At 35.1% G+C, this 20,490-nt stretch overlaps 2 protein-coding genes across 2 annotated transcripts; both read left to right on the top strand.

Moving 5' to 3' along the window:
• The first annotated feature begins 3,165 nt into the window (after positions 1-3,165).
• LOC145675266 (uncharacterized) lies at positions 3,166-4,266 on the top strand. The gene has a single exon (XM_081745650.1). It carries the CDS (start codon positions 3,166-3,168, stop codon positions 4,264-4,266), a length of 1,101 nt encoding a protein of 366 aa, XP_081601776.1.
• Positions 4,267-4,432: 166 nt separating this feature from the next.
• Positions 4,433-5,278, top strand: LOC145675265 (uncharacterized). The gene has a single exon (XM_081745649.1). The coding sequence runs from the start codon at positions 4,433-4,435 to the stop codon at positions 5,276-5,278; it is 846 nt and encodes a 281-aa protein (XP_081601775.1).
• Positions 5,279-20,490: the final 15,212 nt, after the last annotated feature.

The following is a 20,490-nucleotide window of genomic DNA, read 5'->3' as shown; positions in this document are numbered from 1 at the left end:
ATAGTAATAGATACCTAGAAAGATTAACAGAATCTATCTATTCATAATTAAATTTTGGAATAAGAATACTTTAAAATTATGGTTTAAAATAGAAATAAAAAGTTGTGCCAACTTTTTATAGCCGGGAGGGCGATATTTGTTACGTGTGATGAGATCACATTATAAAAAAAAAAAAAAAAAAAGTTCTAATGTCAATGATATCCTAGAAGGTTATGCTTTCAGTACCTACACTTCAGGGTACTAGAGCGCCTCTAGCGGAAATCTCTGAAAACACATACGTTCGAATGAGCTGTAGGAAGTTTGAACAGCCATTCGAAACGATATGTCGAACTGGGCAAGGTTTATCTCTGCTTAATGTGAATCTTTAACGGTTTCATGGTAGTGGTTTAGCCAGAAAATTATCGTGATTTAAATTTCAAGAATTATGTGAAAATTGTTAATAGTTCTCAAAATATCAACCTATTATATTTGTGAAAGTTCTATTTTCTATACCGAAATATCTATAATTGGTGTGATAATATAAAAATCGAGTTAACAGAGGAAATTCGAAACTGTCCTCCTGAAGGTATTTGATGGTTGTTCAAAGCATATTTAATTGGGTGAGTGTTAAATCTTTATTATTTAATATTCTCAATATCTATTGTTAAATTTTTTCCTGAAGATCAAATATTGAATTTATAATTGGATTTATAAATATTACGAGGTATATTATTTATCATATTTATTGGATTCATACACGAAAGTTGTAATCTTGTTCAAAAGAAAGCATAGTACAATTCAATTTAGATATATATATTTTTGGATTTTTCAATTTTGCTTAAATATTGTTGTTATTTCATTCAATATTTTTCTGTATTGCATATATAATTTTTCATGATTTTTGTTATAAAATTTGACAAGCTAGAAAATCAGTTACTTTTACTTAACCAAATTACCTTAGTATTTCACTACTTTTTTTTTAATTTAAAAGAAATTTGCATTATTCTGGTAATATTTAAGTTAGATCTAGTCTGAAATGCACTCAAAATATAGAATACCTCCCGATAATTCTGCATGGATATTTTTAAATGCTTACTTGTAAAATATAGCAATTATACATATAAAGTACGAATCCCGCATTCTAATAATTGTCCTGGTTATTACAACCAGCGGCCCAGGACGGAGCACATAGTGGCACGTTACAAGTAATGTCTTAGGTTGTTGAGTAAACCTGGAATCTTTCTTCAGATCTTTTAGGAGAAGGTTTGTCAAGAGCTTGCGTCTAAAAATGCGCCCGAAGGGCTCGAGCCTGTCACCATATGAACTACGCTATTTGTGGCGTAAATAGATTCCAAAAGTACTTCTAAACCGCTTCCAGCCATAATGTTTCCCAAAGAGCCTATAAAAGACATGAGCAGGTGGAAACGTCCTAGACGCAAAACTGGAAACGTCCTAGACATGGTAGCGGACTGTCTTTTTCAGCAGCTGAAAATACGTAAAATGTCTTTGTGTAAAGTGAATGATCAAACGTTACTACAGACGACTATTGATTTCTTCGCTTGCACGGTAAATATATTTAAAAGAACCGTGTTACCCACTATTTTTGAGGTTGTACTTTCACACTCATCTTATATACCTATTGTTTAGTCCTAACTTGTTTATTTAAATTGTTTAGTTTTGTTTAAAGATGTTTGTTTAATGTAACTTGTTAGCTGTAGAAGAAGAAGAAGAAAGGGTAGGTGCTTATTGAAACTGTGTATAGCAGCAGTGTGTGAGTGAGCTCGTAACCTATAGCTACAACATCGTAGTGTTCAATGTGCATTTTATTTTAACTCGGGAATTGTAAGAAATATTAACAATATTATTAAACAGAATTATTAAAGAACGAACCAGCGTTTGTGTGATACAGTCCATCATAAAGATTTGGTCCTCCTACCCAGATGTTAATTCGTGATCGTGTGTGTTTTATGTGGCCTACGTGCTAAGACTCGTGTGTTAACAAGAAAGAAAAAAAAACTGTGTGGGCGACAATGGAAGCTTACAATTCCCGAAAGCGTGTTTTAAAAGGAAAGGTCACTCGTGTTGAAAACTGCATAAACAATATCACAGAACAGGAAGATATTAGTGTAGTTCAGGTCTACAAAAACAAAGTGAGTGAACTGTCACGTGAAACAAATGAGCTTTTGTTTCTAGCCAGTAACTTGTGTGCCGAAGAAGAAATTTATTTGGTGCAAGAAGAAGAGCTTGCTGCTATTGAAGATAGACTTACAAAGCTTAATGTGAAATTAGTGGAAGTGCAGGGTAAATTATCTCACGCTTCTTCTAGTGATGTGAATAATAATAATAATAAAAAAACACAACAGAAATTCGACTTCCAAAATTGCAGTTGCCATGCTTTAGCGGGAACTTAAATGATTGGCTTTCGTTTCGTGATTTGTTTATCGCAGCAGTGCATAATAATGAAAAATTGACGGGTGCACAAAAACTTCAGTACTTAAAAACTAGTCTGCAAGGTGAAGCAGCAACACTTATTCAATCTATACAAATAACTGACGGTAACTATAAAGAAGCTTGGGACCTTTTAAATTTAAGGTATCAAAATAAACGAGAATTAGTCACGTCTATCTTGCGGCGGTTTGCAAGTCAAGGTCAAGTGCAGCAAGAATCAGCTGGCTCGTTACGTCGGTTGTTGGATACAAGTGTTGAGTGTGTGCGATCGTTATCAGTGTTGGACATAAAAATAAACGAATGGGATCCTTTGCTTATATTTCATATAACAGAGAAGCTAGACAGTGAAACAGAAAGACAGTGGGAACTTTCATTGTCAGATAGTGAACTACCAACATTTGACCAATTGGTGAAATTCATAGATCATAGGTGTCGTGCATTAGCAAGTAGCACTTCCAATGCAAAATCAACCCCACCTAGTGAGTCAAACAAGAGTAATAAAAATCAACAATAGCGCACCATGCTTCAGCTCAATTTTCGTGTTGCCAGTGCAAAAGCAAAAATCATCCTTTGCATAAATGTGATAACTTTCTTTCGCTGTCAGTTGATGAACGTCATTCTTTAGTGAAAAACAAAGCATTATGCTTTAATTGTTTACAATCTCATCATAAACTGTCCAGTTGCAAATCAGCATCGTGTCGTGAGTGTGGCAAACGTCACACGGCTGATATTGAGAAAATGTATAGACAGGTGAGAATCCAACCTGAACATAGAGACTTCCAGCGAATTGTGTGGCGTGAAAAACCTAATCTTCCGATCAAAGATTACAGGCTTGTGACGGTAACTTATGGTACAGCTTCAGCACCATATTTAGCGGTGAAAAGTTTGCAGCAATTAGCGAAATATGAAGAGGAATCATTTCCTATTGCAGCAGCTGTAGTAATGCAAGACTTTTTTGTTAATGACTTAATCAGTGGTGCCAACTCAGTTAGTGAAGCAAATCAGTTACAAGAACAACTCAGTGCATTATTGCAGAAAGGAGGTTTTGAACTGAGAAAATGGGCATCCAACAGTCCCAACGTTTTGGACTCCGTACCCTCTCGTTTGAAACAAGCGACGAGTAGTTTAGACTTTGATAGTAGTAATTCAGTGAAAACGTTAGGAATTCTGTGGTATGCATCAAATGATGTATTTTCATATAATGTCAATCTTGTGTCAGTTAAGTCAGTTGTAACTAAGCGTAATATTTTATCAGAAAGTGCAAAGGTGTTCGATCCATTAGGTTTGATTTCTCCAACTACTATTATTGCAAAAATATTATTGCAAGAAATTTGGAAATTAAATTTAGAATGGGACAGTCCAGTTCGTGAAAGGATTTTGAGGAAATGGAGGAATTACTACTCAGAGCTTTCTTTATTGAAAAACATCAAAATCAACAGGTGTATCACTATCACTCAAGCTACGAGAAGAGAGTTAATAGGATTCTGTGATTCTTCCGAAAAGGTCTATTGTGGAGTGGTGTATATGAGGTCTGTATCTCAAGACGGCCAAGTGAGTGTGAACATTGTTATGGGAAAAACGAAAGTTGCTCCAATCAAACAAGTGTCCTTGCCCCAATTAGAGCTCTGTGGTGCCTTGCTATTAGCTAAAATGATAAATCTCATATTAAATTCATTACGTTTGGAAGCGCATGATGTAATTGCCTATTCTGACTCTACTGTTGTGTTATCGTGGCTGAATTTGGATTCAAGCAGATGGAAAGTGTTTGTCGCGAATCGTGTAGCTAAGATTCAAACTCTTGCCATCAGTGAAGTGGCTCAAAGTGGATTCAAAGAATAATCCAGCAGACTGTGGTTCTCGAGGTTTATAACCTTCTGCCTTACTTGTACATCACTTATGGTTCTCAGGCCCAGAGTGGCTCAAAAACCCCATTCTCCCAGAGTGTAATGAATATACAGTGGATTCAAAGTTAGTCAACCAAGAGGAAAGAAGACATATAGTTTGTATGCATGTTCATGTTGATACCTCCATTATTGACAATTGTTCATCGTTGGTGAAACTTGAGCGAACTGTTGCATATTGTAAGCGCTTTAGTAATAATTGTCGTGTGTCGCAAGGAAACAAGCATACAGGCCCACTTACAGTGACAGAACTTTCTAATGCCTTGATGTGTCTGATAAAGATTGTTCAACAAGGGTCATTTGTATCAGAAATTGAGTACCTGAAAAACGGAAAATCATTACCTTCCAAAAATCGATTGCTTTGCTTGAACCCATTTGTCGATGATAAAAGTATTTTACGTGTGGGAGGTCGACTTAAAAATGCCAATGTTTCAGAAGATCGAAAGCATCCCATTTTACTTCCAAGGGATAGCCATTTAACAGAATTAATTGTATGGAATGAACACAAATTGTGCTTGCATGGTGGACCAAGACTGGCATTATCTTCTTTACAACAGACATTTTGGATTATAAATGGAAGAGATTTTGTTCGCAAATTACTTCGGAAATGTATGACATGTCATCTCCATAAAAAGTTAACGGTAGAACGGCTTATGGGAGATTTACCTGCTTCAAGAGTAAATCCTAGTCGGCCGTTTAGTCGTTCAGGAATAGATTATTGTGGGCCAATTCATCTCAAAGCAATTAAAGGCAGAGGGCGAACAACTTACAAGGCATATGTAGCATTATTTGTATGTTTTACTACTCACGCAATCCATTTAGAAATTGTGAGTGACTGTACAACTGAAGCGTTCTTAAATGCTCTAAGAAGATTGTTGCTCGTAGGGGAAAACCAACAGATATATTTAGTGGCTGTTCCACAACATTCGTCAAAGCTAACAAAGAGCTAAAAGATTTTGTTAAGTTGCTAAAATCTGATCATCATAATATTAGTGTCACAGATTATCTTAGCAAGGAAGGCATACAGTGGCATTTTAATGTACCTCATGCACCACATTTTGGCGGATTGTGGGAAGCCGGAATCAAATCCGTGAACTATCATCTGAAAAGAATAGTAGGCAATGCTGTGTTAAATTTTGAAGAAATGTCAACCGTGTTGTGTCAAATTGAAGCGTGCCTGAATTCACGGCCACTTACCCCTTTGTCTTCAGATCCCAATGATTTGTGTAGTCTAACTCCAGAACATTTTCTCATTGGAGTTCCAATGTTCGCATTACCTGAACCAGATTATACAGAAAAGAAACTTAATCGACTGTCAAGATGGCAATTAGTGCAACGACTTCAGCAAAACTTCTGGAAGAGGTGGAGTGTAGAATATATCTCTATGTTACAACAGCGTCCAAAGTGGTGGAAAAGAAACAACAATGTGAAGGAAGGTGATTTAGTTTTACTTGTGGAAGATAACTTACCTCCTTTAAAATGGAAGTTGGGACGTATTGTAAATATTCATCCTGGAAGCGATAACGTCGTTCGTGCAGTGACTGTAAAGACCTCAGATGGAGTTTACAAAAGACCAGTTGTGAAAGTATCTCCATTGCCATTTCATTGAAAAAGACATTTTTCATTTACCGTTTTGTTTAACTTTTTATATTCCATTTCCAATATATTACTAATTCATCTTTTGTGTGTATCTTGAACTAGATTGTTCAAGGGTGGGGGCTATGTTTAGTCCTAACTTGTTTATTTAAATTGTTTAGTTTTGTTTAAAGATGTTTGTTTAATGTAACTTGTTAGCTGTAGAAGAAGAAGAAGAAAGGGTAGGTGCTTATTGAAACTGTGTATAGCAGCAGTGTGTGAGTGAGCTCGTAGCCTATAGCTGCAACATCGTAGTGTTCAATGTGCATTTTATTTTAACTCGGGAATTGTAAGAAATATTAACAATATTATTAAACAGAATTATTAAAGAACGAACCAGCGTTTGTATGATACAGTCCATCACCTATAAATTAAAAAAATACAAGCTGGAAAGAAAAATCGGGATAAAAATAATCTTTAAAGAATGCTTTGTAGAAGAGCTATACCTATCGAAATCATAAAATACAAGATGGCGGGGTTTCTCAATATGGCAGCTTTTCCACAAAATGGGGACTTTGAGACCTCCAGTATGTTAATTTGATCAGTTCCCAGGATATTTCCACCAATTTGCAGCGTTTTCCTTCGAAATGTCCCGGTTAAAGCCTAGTTTATAAGCCCTTGGATGGAACAGAAGTATTAGCAATAGCCGCCATATTGGATTACGTAAAATTTGGAGCAGCGGGAACTTTCGAGTTTTAGGGATGTTGGTTAGGATCTTGCATCCCAAATCACTACGAAAATTCACTAATTTTGTATAGGTTTCACTATTTTTTCACTCGTACGGACTGGTTTTTAACCCCTACAGCGTCACAATAAATTTAATAAGAGAATACGACATGCTGCACATAAAATTGAATATCTCCGTTATTTTTAGAGATACATTAACGTAACTTGGCTCGTTGGAAAACTCTTGAAACGACAAATAACGATTACTTCAGAACATTTTGTCGTATATGTAGCCCTTTCCAAGTTATTTACAGTTAAATCTAAAAAAAAGTGAACAAGAATGCACATTTTCATTTTGAGGTACTCTATTTGAAAGCAGCGCCAATGTAAGACAAGTAGCCATTGTAAATAACAATTTGCAATGTGTTTCCTACAAAATGAAGCAAAAACAAAGTCCCTATCTTGAAACGCAGTGTAGATATAACGTTTTAAATTTAATGGATGAATTCGGTCGCTGGCCATATTGATGACATCATATCTCGGTTTCTCCAAGCCAGATTTTTTAGGAATTTTAGTGAGTTGATTAGGATAATATTCTGAACATCTCCACCAATTTTCTGCTTGTTTATTAAAATGTCCGGATTTGGTCTTTCTTTGTTTAATTTTCCTGGACTAAATCCATATATTTGAATGAAACCTTATCTTTGAAAAAGAATAAACCTCGATATGTGTTTGTGTCCTAGAGATGATTTATCAATTTTAACTTCTGACAATTCCCAAATTTAAGATGGGCTAACACACATCCTCCCAAAATTTAAGAGGAGTGCATCAAAATATCTGTATTCTATAGAAGATAATTAACCGATGTATTTGTCCATAAGATCATAATCCAATAAAGCTTCATCAAAGATAAATTAGAACTCAAACCAACTACGTGGCAAGCACATAGCAAATACGTATGCTTTTTCAAACAATTGTTACCCTTAGAAGATGAGATGCAGGAACAACCAAATTTACAGATGTATATATTCGAGTCTTAGAAAACATTCATATTTCTTTGTTTTATGACAATTTCCAAATTTAAGGAGTGGCACTATGTACCCTTCCCACAATTTAAGATGCGTGAACTAACGTACTGAATGTCTTATAAAAGAGAACAGACCTCTATACTCATACACATAAAGTGATAAAGCCTCATCAGAGAGGATGCTTTAGGACTAAATCCTCCGAATTTTGAATTTTTGCCAAATTTTTACTCATAAAACGGAACACTCAAATTTACAAAGGTACAATATATGGTTCTTTATGATCATATCAACGTTTTAGTATTGGCAATTTTAAAAGTTTAAGAAGTGGTCCTATATACACAAAATTTGAAGGCCTTGTCCAACGTACCCATTGCCAAACTTTAGAAGAGAGGTCTTCAGTATTCCTTGATTATGAGTCCTGAACAAAGGATCCAGGAACACATAAGTTTCCGTAACTAGGGTCAATACTACTGGTACTCTTATTTTGTCAATCGAAAGTTCTTATAATTCAATTTCGTGTTTTTGCTTACAGTGATAAGGAAAAGGAAGAAGAAGGTAGATCGTCAGAGTAACTTTGGCGTAATAAGGAAGCCACAAATGGACGTTACTCTACTATAATAGGTTTGACGAGGAAAATCCGTTCTGCAGATAGCGGTATATTGTACAAATATACGGAATCTTCTTGCTTACTACAGAGATCAGTACGGAGCATACGTTATCCGTATGCTACATAGGCGCTGCCCTTATGTGTTACATCATGCAGTTGCAAGATGTCTGATATCTAACAGTCGTCAGCTATATGTTATATACGTCCATTTGTATGTGAGATCCTGGCCGCCTATATTGTTTCATACGGAAACTACGTACAGATGGAACACTAACACAGAAAGTATTATAAAACACTCGCTTTCAGTTATACGTTTGCTGTACGTTAAGTCCAAAACCTATAGGATTTACAAATGTAACATACGATTTTAAGTACGCTACATACAATTTTTTCTCAGTGTACAAGGAGCGTTCAATAATTTTTGCACAGATGGTTATAATATTGTTATTAGTTGCAATATGATGGTAAAATTTTAGGTGAACATACTTTGATTCTTTGGGGACAAGACCATACCATTTAGTGTAGCCTCCTGCAGTGACGCATCTTGTCTAGTGATGGGCAAAACGATTCATTTCGGAGAATCGATTCATTTACTCTGATTCACTAAACTAATTCAATCATTTAATTGGTTGATATGAATTGGTCTTCAGCGCACCCCCTTCGCGCAAGTGAATCCGTTGGGAATGATTCGCTCATTGAATCAGTTAGGTTTCTGCGCATCTATTTTACGCAAATGAGTTATTCAATCGTATGAATTGAGTGGGAATTGTTCGATCATATGAGTCGCTTGGGCTTCTGCACTTCTTTTATGCGCAACTTAATAAATTCCTTGTGAGGAAATGCAATCTTGTATATCATCTTTTGCGGCCCATACACGTAAACATGGGCGGCGATTAGGGAGGCAAAGGGGGGCAGTTTCCCCCCCCCACTTTTTTGAAGTAACCCATTAATGTATATAGTTTCATTTGGAAATGTAAAGTTTTTGTATGTATTACTGGTTAATAGAATAAATAATGCCATATAACATTTGCCGTTGCATGAGTAGGTATTGGTTGTCTATCCGTGGAGTAAAAGAAGCTACAGGAATTGCGTTTTAATTGCTACAGAAATTAACCTATTGGAGCACAACAATTCTAGTATATTTTCACTTCTTCTTACAAGGGCTCGATATGTTAGTCAGCCGCTTTAGTTCTAATTGAGAGAACATTTCGCAGAAAAAGAAGTATTTCACAAGTTATTCTTTAATGGCACAAAATTTTACAGTTCCTAAAATATCTTTTCTTCTTTCTAAAGTAAGGCATATTAATTAAAAAGAGAGTAATAAGAAACAACTTCTGCTTTTTCCATTGTTTTGCAGTGTAATATACGAGCGAAGTGTTGTGTTTAGGGGTGTACGTGTGTATATACAATTAAATTTAGTGAATTCAATATAGTTCTAGGTTTTAAGATTATTTTGTATAACTGGAGTGTGGAGTGATTCTAAGTATTGTTGTATGTTGATGAGTTAAAAGAAACTGAAAACTGTATCTAATAACAACCCACATGTTTCGGAATGTTCCAAAAGCAAATATTTCTTTAAATGTTGTAGCATATGCTTGTAGTATTTTACTGTCTTTCATTTTCTAAGAGTAATAACATACACTTAATAGCATGTGTGGAATTAAAAATTAAGTTGTTCACTAATCCCTAGTTTCAATGTAACTTGCAAAACAAACATCATTATTCATTACTATGATTAATATTATCCTTTCTATTTATTTGTTTTGCAAATTTGTTATTAAATAATCTGATCACGCAATTTTCCAGACAGAATTTTAAGATGTTCATGAGCAAGAAATCAAATTTCTTCTTACACTTTCGTTGTTTAAGAATACAAAGAGCTAGTATCTACTTGCGTTGCTCTTCTCAATTTATGAAATATATATCAAAATATGAAATAAGATATACTGTATTTTTAACTGAAAAATATAGTATCCTATTAGTTATACAACCTTTCGTAAAACAAAGTGTTAGGAACAACCAGGAAAACTAACATTTATATACAAATATTCAGATCATGTCTTGCTTCCCCACTTTTAACGTCCAACCGCCGCCACTGCACGTAAACACATGCCTGAAGAAACAGCCCGACTTGCATGAAAAATAAAACCACAGGCAAGTTGATCGTGTATGGCCTCGTTCATTCATGTTGAAAGTTTTCAAAATCTTCTGAAAACATGTTTGATGTTTTTGCCGTTCTGCATGCATGTTTACCATGTATGGGCTCGTTCATGCAAGGTGGCTGTTTTATATTTAGGTCCGCCAATCACGACAGCGGAAGAAATCATGTGACTCTCTCCTCGGTCGCATGCCAAGATCGTTGAAGATGAATGGTCTGCGTTGACAAGGTCGTAGATGGATGTTCTGCGTTATATAACAAGGGATTCTGTGCGTTAATTTATTCAGGTATACAAAGAACTACCATGTTTGTGGAAAGTAAAATCAAAAAAAGACTATTGTGTGGGGAAGGACGTAAAGAATTCTGCATATGAAAAACTGTTAGAAAAGCTGAGAGAGTTTCAACCAGACGCCACAATTGATGACAAAACACCAAAAAATGTGTTACAGCTAGAGATTTTGAGGGCTGAAAAAACGGAAAATTTTTGTTTCCGTCCGAAAATCTAAACACACTGTTTTTTAAGCTTTTTCTTCATAAATATTATAGTACCAGGTAGTTTTTATTATACTTAACCAAGAACTACTGCCCCGAACCAAACGTTATACCTTTGTGCAAAACTATTTCAATCCAAGTACTCGTACACAGAACCTATCTACATAAGACTGATTTTTTTAAAAAAATTTCATTTAATTTCTTTAAAATTTCCTGACAAAAATATTTATTTATTATTCGTGACTAAAAAACACTATAGTTATTTTCTTAACAGCTATATATCATTTCTTGTTTTACACCAAGTGGAAAAAAGAGAATAAAATTCAAACTGAAAAACTGAATTAAAACATTGTTTTTCCACCATATTTTCCATCTGGTAAAAAAATGTGTTTTTTAAAACACTCAGTTTAGTGCGATAGTTTTGTAGCAGTATTTATAGTACCTTGTTGAAACGTTTGTCTTCAAACTGTCAAATATAAAACAAGGGCGGATCCAGGACGGACTTCTGGGGGTCGGTGGGTTATAATACTGCTACTTAGAGCTACCTTTAAGAGCTCCAAACTCTGGGATGGGTTTTATTTATATATATTTTAAAATAAGAAATCATCATCTTGTTGGAGGCTATCGCCCCTTCTGGATCTGCCTCTAATATAAAATTACAGTAAATTGTGTAATCTGCTGTCATAAATAAGTATATATATATATATATATATATATATATATATATATATATATATATATATATATATATATATATATATATATATATATATATATATATATTTCGAAGTCCATTTGTTTGTTATGAGTGTATATTGACACAAATCTAAAGAAAAATTACACAAAATATTATAAATGGTCTGGAATAATATAGTTCCATTATCTAAACCATTTTCATCCAATTTGGACATGTTGGCGTGGGAGATCGGGGTTCGATTCCCAGCGGGAACTAATGTGGTTCGGATTCCACGTTAATCAGTAGGTCCAAGCTTCATATAGCCTCGCTGCTGAATGGGACGTTAAACTCAAAATCAACTCAACCAATTTGGAAATGATCCGCACAGGAGTACTAGATCAATCGATTGTAGCAGACGTGGTAGCAACCTGTGCATTTAGTCATTCCTTAAACAGAAGAGATACCATATTATTTTTCAATCGGTAAATATTTAACGTAAATTATTAATTATATGTAAACTTTGTTATATTTAAATGACTGGAGCGATATAATTTTACGATGATGTTTTAAAAGCTGGTCGTTTAGGGGTCCAGGAAATCATTTGGGGGGACTGGCCCCGACGCCCTCCTCCCCATGGCTACACCCCTGTGGTTTTACGATTAACTTTAATTTTTATCGGATCAGGAAGAAACACGTGTAAGCAAAAGCAACCTAGATGAACACAGCAGTGATGAAGAGCCTGATGAGTCATCTCCACAGGTAATTAAAATAAAATATTATTGCAACTAATTTCATTTTCACACTTATTCCTGTGTACTGACATGTAGAATGGTCACTACTAGTTGGTAGCAATGATATTGTCTTACCATTCGACTCTTCACGGTCCCCGTCCTCCACATTTCTCAAACAACTTCTAGTAAGTTGGACAGCATGTTGGTGCGTATGTGGGCAAAAAATTCTTCCAACATACATGATAAGACAAATCTTTCATGCATGTTGGTCATGCAAGTGTGTACATGTATGGGTCGCTTTTGCCTCTTCAATCATATGATGTTTTTCTACTCCCATTGTTGTTATTTTTGCAACCTGTTTACATATTAGCGCTTGAGGCAAAGACTGTTGCAATCTCCATGTTTTCTCTGCCAACTTCAGTTTTCGAGGAAATACTTTGTTGAAACATACTCCATATGATTTTCACGGGATATGAGAAGTTATAACAATTTATTTTCAATTTCTCTTTGTCGTACATATTAATATGGAGAAAAATATAGAGCTCTAAATGAAGTGTGTAGGCGACATTCATGTTTTTGGTTTTAAATACAGAAGGTATTATAGAAGGGTCTGTAGTACTATATTCAGTTCTGGCGAGTATTATTTCCCCACGTCATATAAAACTTAGTAAAGTACACATCATATTAATGTATTTCTTTTGTTGTAGTAAGTCTTACAGATGTGTCCTATAGGCTAAAAAAGAGGCGGATGATTGTTTAAAATAAATTGTTATCTCGCAATCCATTCTATTCTATCCTGGGGTCACCGTAGCTCACTGATAAAGCTTTGCATCCGGTGCGTGGGATCTCTGGTTTGATCCACTGCTAAGTAAGTTTGTGGTGTACACCTCCCACACTCTCATTCCACTTATTCTTTCATCATCATTTGCTTGCCTTAATCATTCATTTTCTTTGGCTAATGGATATAAAGGTTGAACGTTAACTGCAAGGTTTCTATTTTGTCCTAATCATCTTTTTGAATTCCTTTGAGGTAGAGAAGAAAGAGAGTTGACACATCTACTATATTTAATATTGTTATAATCATTTTAAAAGGTTTCCCTTCGGAGAGACTTTGAATAAATGCGAAATGAAACGAAATATTAGTTTTAAGTTCCACGGTTATCATCGTGTAGACTAAAGGAATCGATGATGATGAAAATGAATGAAATGGTGAAATGAAAAACTGAGCGAAAACCGGAGAATCCCGAGAAAACCCACACATATGGTCTTTGTCCACCATAAAGCCCATTTCGCTCAAATAGGAGAAAACCAGGGACCCTATCCACTAGAGGTGAACGCTTTACCCTGAGCCATCACCACAATAAGCAAAATATGAAGATATATTTGCGAAAATACTGGTAACCCCAATTGAACCCAATCTGAGAAATGCCCCTGAGGAAACTTCTTTCACCCGGGAGATTTTATCCCCGGCCAACCCAGAAATCACCACTGTTCGTCTATATTCCTAAGGGAAAATCATTAGTTAGTTAAACTTGAGTTGAGTTGTTTTTGAGTTTAACGTTCCGTTCAACAGCCAGGCTATATGAGACGTGGACCTACTGTTTACATATGGAATCCGAACCACATGAACTCGCACTGGGAATCGATCCCCTTGTTTACATGGAAGCTCACAAAACCATTTGTATCTTCACGTCTATTTCAATAGTAGTAAAGCAAAAAGTAGGTACCACTAAGCTTTGTTCCATGTGGACAAGTGTTTTTATTGAAAGGATGCAATACACTGTCTTCCCAGAAAGATTCTACGTTCGTCTTTCTATATATAAAACTTTGTAAAGTCCATTATATACAATACAAATATTTTACAGTGCACTTTTTTCTGTGTAAATATTGTATTTACATTAAATATAATATAGTACTTTGAGTTGATTATGAAACATTAAAATTGACCTTTTTGGCTAGTGTAGTTAAGCTGTATCAAATATACGTACAGTATCTTGATAAAATGGAAAAGTGCTCATCAAGAGTATGTTAATACTAAATACAAAATCGTATTACATCTAATTGAGCAACACTGTCAGTACTTCACGACGATAAGCAAGCAACAGAAGTTTCTTTTGAAAGTAATCTAAAAACGCGGCTTCCTTTCTTAGGAAGAAGAAACCCTACCAAACAGGAATTAAGAAAAAAAACGCATCTATCTACGAAAGCAAGAAGAAAAAGTGCGCGTACGGTATTCTCTGTTTTTTCACTCCCCGTGAACTGCAAGCTCATTTGCGAAAGCAACCCTACCAATTCTCTCATACAAGCTAGCAGTTTCTGATTCTCAATTCATTTCGATCACTGCAAGCAATTCAGTGAGAACTACAAATGATTCATTTGAAGAATCGATTCATTTTTGACAAGATTCATAATTCATTTCATTCACGCAATGATTCGTTCATAATGATTGAATCGTTCATGATCAACACAACACTAATCTTGTCTAACGTTCTTTCCATGCCTTGAATGCACTTTTTTTAAAATTGAGGTAGCTGAATTTTACACCATAATTGCACATAAAAAAAGTGAGGCCTTTGTCGCTATCGAATGATTTTTCTCGTAGGTGAGTCTTTGGACGACCAAGCAGGAAGAAATTCGAAGGAGCCAAGTCCAGATTATAAGAAGGATGAGGGACTTATCATCCCATTTTCATAATTTTCTGTTGTGTCATCATGACTGTGTGATTTTTGACATTGTTTTGATGGAGTTTGATGACCTTACCTTGCAGTTCTGGTGTCAGTCTGGAGAGCACATCGTACCTTATTCACTGACAAACAATAACGCTCCTTGTTAATTGTAGAGCCATATTCCAAGAAGTCTATATGACAATGACACCATACTGATCCCAGAAAAAGGAGGCCATAATTTTCTGACAGGATCTGGAACGTCTAGTTATTTTTAAACTGCTGCAACCTACGTTAAATACTGGGGTGGTCCAATGTGTAATTTCCGTAAACCAGAAGCACTTCCTATAAATTGATGTGGCTGATTCATCACCAGTTTTAAACAAGAATCCCATTACCGATCGTTATGGAATTCTGATGTTTCCTTAAGTGTCCATTGTGGTTTATTTGTGAACAATAGGACACAACAATTATTACCATTTTGAAGCCAAAGGACCAAAGTATGTTTATCTATAATACTCGCGCCCAGTCGTGAAGCTTAGGATCTAAACCAATCATAGAAATATTTTTCTTGAGATCCAACACATCGGAAAACTTCGGTACAATTCGTGGAACCGCTTCCCGAGCACACACTTGGGGAAACGTCAAACAGCTGAAATTCACCAACAATGTTGCCAAACTTTGAAAACATAGTAAACGAGTAAATAAAAAAGGCATTTAAAAATTTCCAACAATAACATTGCACAACAATAACTACTGTAACAACTATTCTAAAATGGTAACAATAGCACAAATAGCAACAACGAAAATATAACACAACAAAAAAGAATTAACAAAACGGAACTTGACGCCAATCCGACAACACTGTACTCTCGAGAGATGTTTTCCGTGTAGCACGAAGGAAGACACTGACAAAATTTGATGGATGGGGGTTGACGACTGGAACACACCCTCGCGTTCTATTGGGTGGTGAAATTTGTAGATCTAAGTCAAGCTTCACAACTCGGCGCGAGTACTATAAAATTAGATTATCGTATTGCAACTAATAAAAATATTATACCCATCTATGCAAAATTTATTGAACGCCCTTTGTATATACATTCGGCACGAATTAAGTTTTCGTTCGCGAAATTCAGAGAGGGGGGTATGGATGAAACAATGAGAATAATGAAGCTTAAAGTCCAGAGGTTCTGTCCTGTACGCTAAAGGGGGTGTATGAAGCAAATTATTATGGAAGAATCAGTAAAATGAGAACGTGAAATCTCCGGGAAAACCCACGGACATTATGTTCTCTATCACGAAAATATAAGGTTCGGGTTCGATTTTTGGTGAGAGCTCATGCTGTTCGGATTTACGTTAAGCTGCAGATCTAGGTCTCATATAAGTATATCACCGGTACTGAACAGAACGGTAAACTTTACTCCAGCCAGTCAGCAAACAAATATAACCTGAGTTTGGTTGCTTCTCACGTCATAGTTGAAAGCTATATCACTGAATTTTCGTAAGGAAGCACTACTGGGTCTATAATTCGAAGTCTTACAGCATTAGCCTAGTAAGCAGAAGAAAACTTCAAAGAATAGACAATCGCAGGCAAAAGCATGTAAGCCTTTCTAGTAGTTGTCGTAAGTATTATCTATTATATCTAAGAGTGCCTCTAAACACAATATTTGTTTATTAGTGTATGTGAAAACAATATGAGATGCAATTCTCCTGAAGTCATCTCAATATATGGATGTTTAGAGATACAGGGATAACTAATATCCTACGTGCTTCGAAAATTCCATGTACACAAATCAAATTATATTAAATTGAAGTTATTTGGAGGTTCATGAACTGCATGCGTAGCATAACTAAGCGCTACCAAGCTTCAACAACTGACATAATGCATAAAGAACGTAATATATGGATAGTGTTCCTTTATTAAATAGTCAGTAAACATTGTTTTAAAGTGTGAAAATTTATTACTTGATCGAGACACTGCGAACTATAATTTGGTCTCTCGTCACGTTGAAAAAGGCCCTTGAGAATGGCTGTAGATGTATATATATTGTGTTTTATACTTTATGTGGAACTTCTTCGTTATATTCTGTCGGCCACGTCTTACCGATATATCGCTTCATAAAATCATGATATAACTGCCAGGACTTTCTTATTTATTTGTGTGACGAGAACATTTGTGACCTGGATTTCTCTTTTTATCTTTTTCCTGTATGCTCTTCAGAGCGTCGCAGAAGATGAAGGAACATCAAGCATGCTGTGTTGCATCAAGTACTCAGAATGACATGAAAATACCATTAGTTTGTCTTCGTGGAGCAAAAACTGATAGATGCTGCTGCTGCAGAACTCATTAAGTATATTTTTTTCTTTCTAGGTGAAAATGTGTATAGAAGGTTTCTGGAGAGAAATAGTAGTGTGGTAAGCAGTGATGTCTATTTATTAACAGTTCATTGTGGTAAGCAGTGAAGTATATTTATTAACAAAGCTTCACATATATAGCTGTGAAACCAGCAAGCACTGCAAATACGGTAATTAACAATGAAATATTTGAAAGAGGTTTATAAGATGTTGTTGATAGTTGTGTATTGAAAGGTACAGGCCATCATTAGTTTGATCAGACTAAACCAGTTGAAAATGCTCGAAGAGCATTGCCAGAACAAACTTAAAAATAATTAATTTTGAATCAATAACTACTGACTCAATAATTATTGAATAAATAACTAATGACGCACTAATTATTGAATCAATAACTAATGACGCAATAATTATTGAATCAATAACTAATGACACAATAATTGTTGAATCAATAACTAAAGACGAAATAATTATTGAATCAATAACTAATGACGAAATACTTATTGAATCAATAACTAATAACGAAATAATTATTGAATCAATAACTAATGACTAAATAATTATTGATTGAATAACTAATGACACAATAATTTGTTGAATGAATAACTAATGACACAATAATTGTTGAATCAATAACTAATGATGCAATAATTATTGAATCAAAAACTAATGACGAAATAATTATTGAATCAATAACTACTGACTCAATAATTATTGAATCAATAACTAATGACGCAATAATCATGGAATCAATAACTCATATTGGGATTGAATCAATATTAGTATTATTCTATACCAATGTGATTTCTCTATGACTTACTGTTCCTGACATATGGCTCCTTAAATATCTTGAAATCGGAATATTTTTTTTCCAATATCTGGGGAACGGTAAGAGTAATGCGAAAAATTCCATTCATTTCTTTTAGGTAGTTTTTAATGCTCTATTGAATGCAGGGCTCAAAATTGAAAAATTCGCAAATAACACACACACACACACACACACACAGAGAGAGAGAGAGAGAGAGAGAGAGAAAGAGAGAGAGAGAGAGATTTCAGTAATGAACATTTTAAGCGAACAATGTTTACTGAATATTTAATAATTAGAAACTATGATAAAAAGCCTGAACGGTTGATCGTGAAACTCGAACCTTGAGGCTTCTCAGTTACTTTGAAGAAAAAGAGTTACTATAAGTATGTTTGTATACTGAGAAAAAAAAGAACCAGGATTTCCGTGTGGATACATCCTATTTACGCGGGTGTGCTCCTTAAGTAATGTAATTTCATGTATAAAACTACAGCAGGTGGGAACTCCATGCCAAGTCTGGAGTTTCGCGTCGTGTTAAAAACATCCTTCCTCTCTTTCCTTCTCACAGAGTGATATGATGTCTTATTACTCTCGTAAGGTAGGGACTCACAGATTTAGAAAGAACCAAGAGGGGACAGTCATAGGAAGGTGGTAACAAAATTATATACGTAAGTTACCACAGTCGGAATGGGTATGGCGTTAATTCTAGATTTGAAATGGTGGTCCAACAGTACAAAATTTTCGTTGGACGTTGGTGTAGATCGTACTACAGATGAAACAACATTACTTAATGTGGTGACACGCATAACCTGATAAAATGGCATGCCGACTGGATTATGCATTTTTCTCCTTGTAGGGTCAGTGATGCCAGAACCCAGTAAGAAGTGTGCAATTCATCATTATTTTCTTAAAAAAAATTGTAACACATCTTTTGTATCTAAACAATACCTAATATGAAGCATTCAGGACAAAAAGGAATCAAGTTCAATTATCAGAGTTGTGGGAAAGAGAAGACAAAGATTCTATGTTACAATTAAGAACATAAAAAAGCTAACACTATTTCTTACATTATGAATTTTTACAATACTTACCTATACCTGAATCTCTTAAGCTCTGAAAGGAGCTTGATATAGAAATTTCAAAGATGAAATATGTCCAAAGTGACCAAAAGTAGACTTGAAGCCCGCGTATACTGAACGGATCGTTTGTACCATGACAACGTTCTTACCCAAAGTTGTCATGGTGATTTCAGTGTGTGCACTGAATATCTAAGGGGATCAGATATACCATTGAGGAATAATCACCGAAAAAACGGACGCCCATAGATTTAAGCTTGGAAAAGCATTTGGTACGCATATTCTCATTGTAAAAATTAGAAAATAGAATTTTCAGCATTGCAAATAGGGCAAGGTCCTTTGAGTATTGTTCTGTGAAAATAACTTTCCAAAGTCATTATGCTTTTCGCTCATATGCCAAATTCAACTATTTGCATGTCGTGTTCGTTCACGAAAACGATTTGTGTACAGAACTATACAATTCTATGAAAATCTATAAAGGTCGATCGCCACGCTCCAAATTTACAATTAATCTCCACTTAGTTGTATATTAGTTTTTAAATATCAACGTGATATTTATATAAATGATATTATTCATTGCTAAATTATATAACTAGATGGCAAACACTAGTACATATTAACTCCAAAAGGTTTCAGTGTATTTGATGGAATTCGCACGTTAAAAGATGCATGTATTGTGGGAAAACAGACTTCAACGTCGCATGCTACATGGAGACAATACACTGGTTTACACATCTTTCTTCAAATGCTGTTATGTAGCAAAACATAAGACGTTTGTTGATCAAAAAGCCACGCTCTTCTCAAATACATTCCGAGAATACTTTCTGCTATTTCGGAAACGTTGAAAAGAACAGTTTCCCAACCATAGAAGTACTAAAAGGAAATTCAATACAAGTACTGTGTTCTATCACAGATGGTGAACTTGGAGAACTGTTTCAACAGAAACAAAGCAACAGTTAGTAATGGTATACCACAATAAGGAAATATTTACCTTCCTTTGAAATTTTAAAATGCATGACGTTGCAGCGACGAACAGTAGTTGTAGTAAACATGTAAAAGTGGCTATACCATATTAAGAAACGTAGCACTATTGGTTTTTACGTCAATTCCTATTTATACACGAATGAAATCTGCACAGCTTGACTTAGAAGCACATATTAGTTTCAATCTATTCGAAATGAATTTCAAATTTATGTTACTGTCATTATGATCAGTTATGATTTGGAGGATTTGCCTGGGGAGAATTCCCCGAAGTAAAGAAATTCCCCGGTGA

This window comes from Thermobia domestica, chromosome 18 (assembly GCF_964235325.1).
Source record: "Thermobia domestica chromosome 18, izTheDome1.hap1.1, whole genome shotgun sequence".
NCBI lineage: Eukaryota > Metazoa > Arthropoda > Insecta > Zygentoma > Lepismatidae > Thermobia > Thermobia domestica.
Note: the sequence above shows the minus strand (reverse complement) of the source record. Positions and strands in the feature narration are given on the sequence as shown.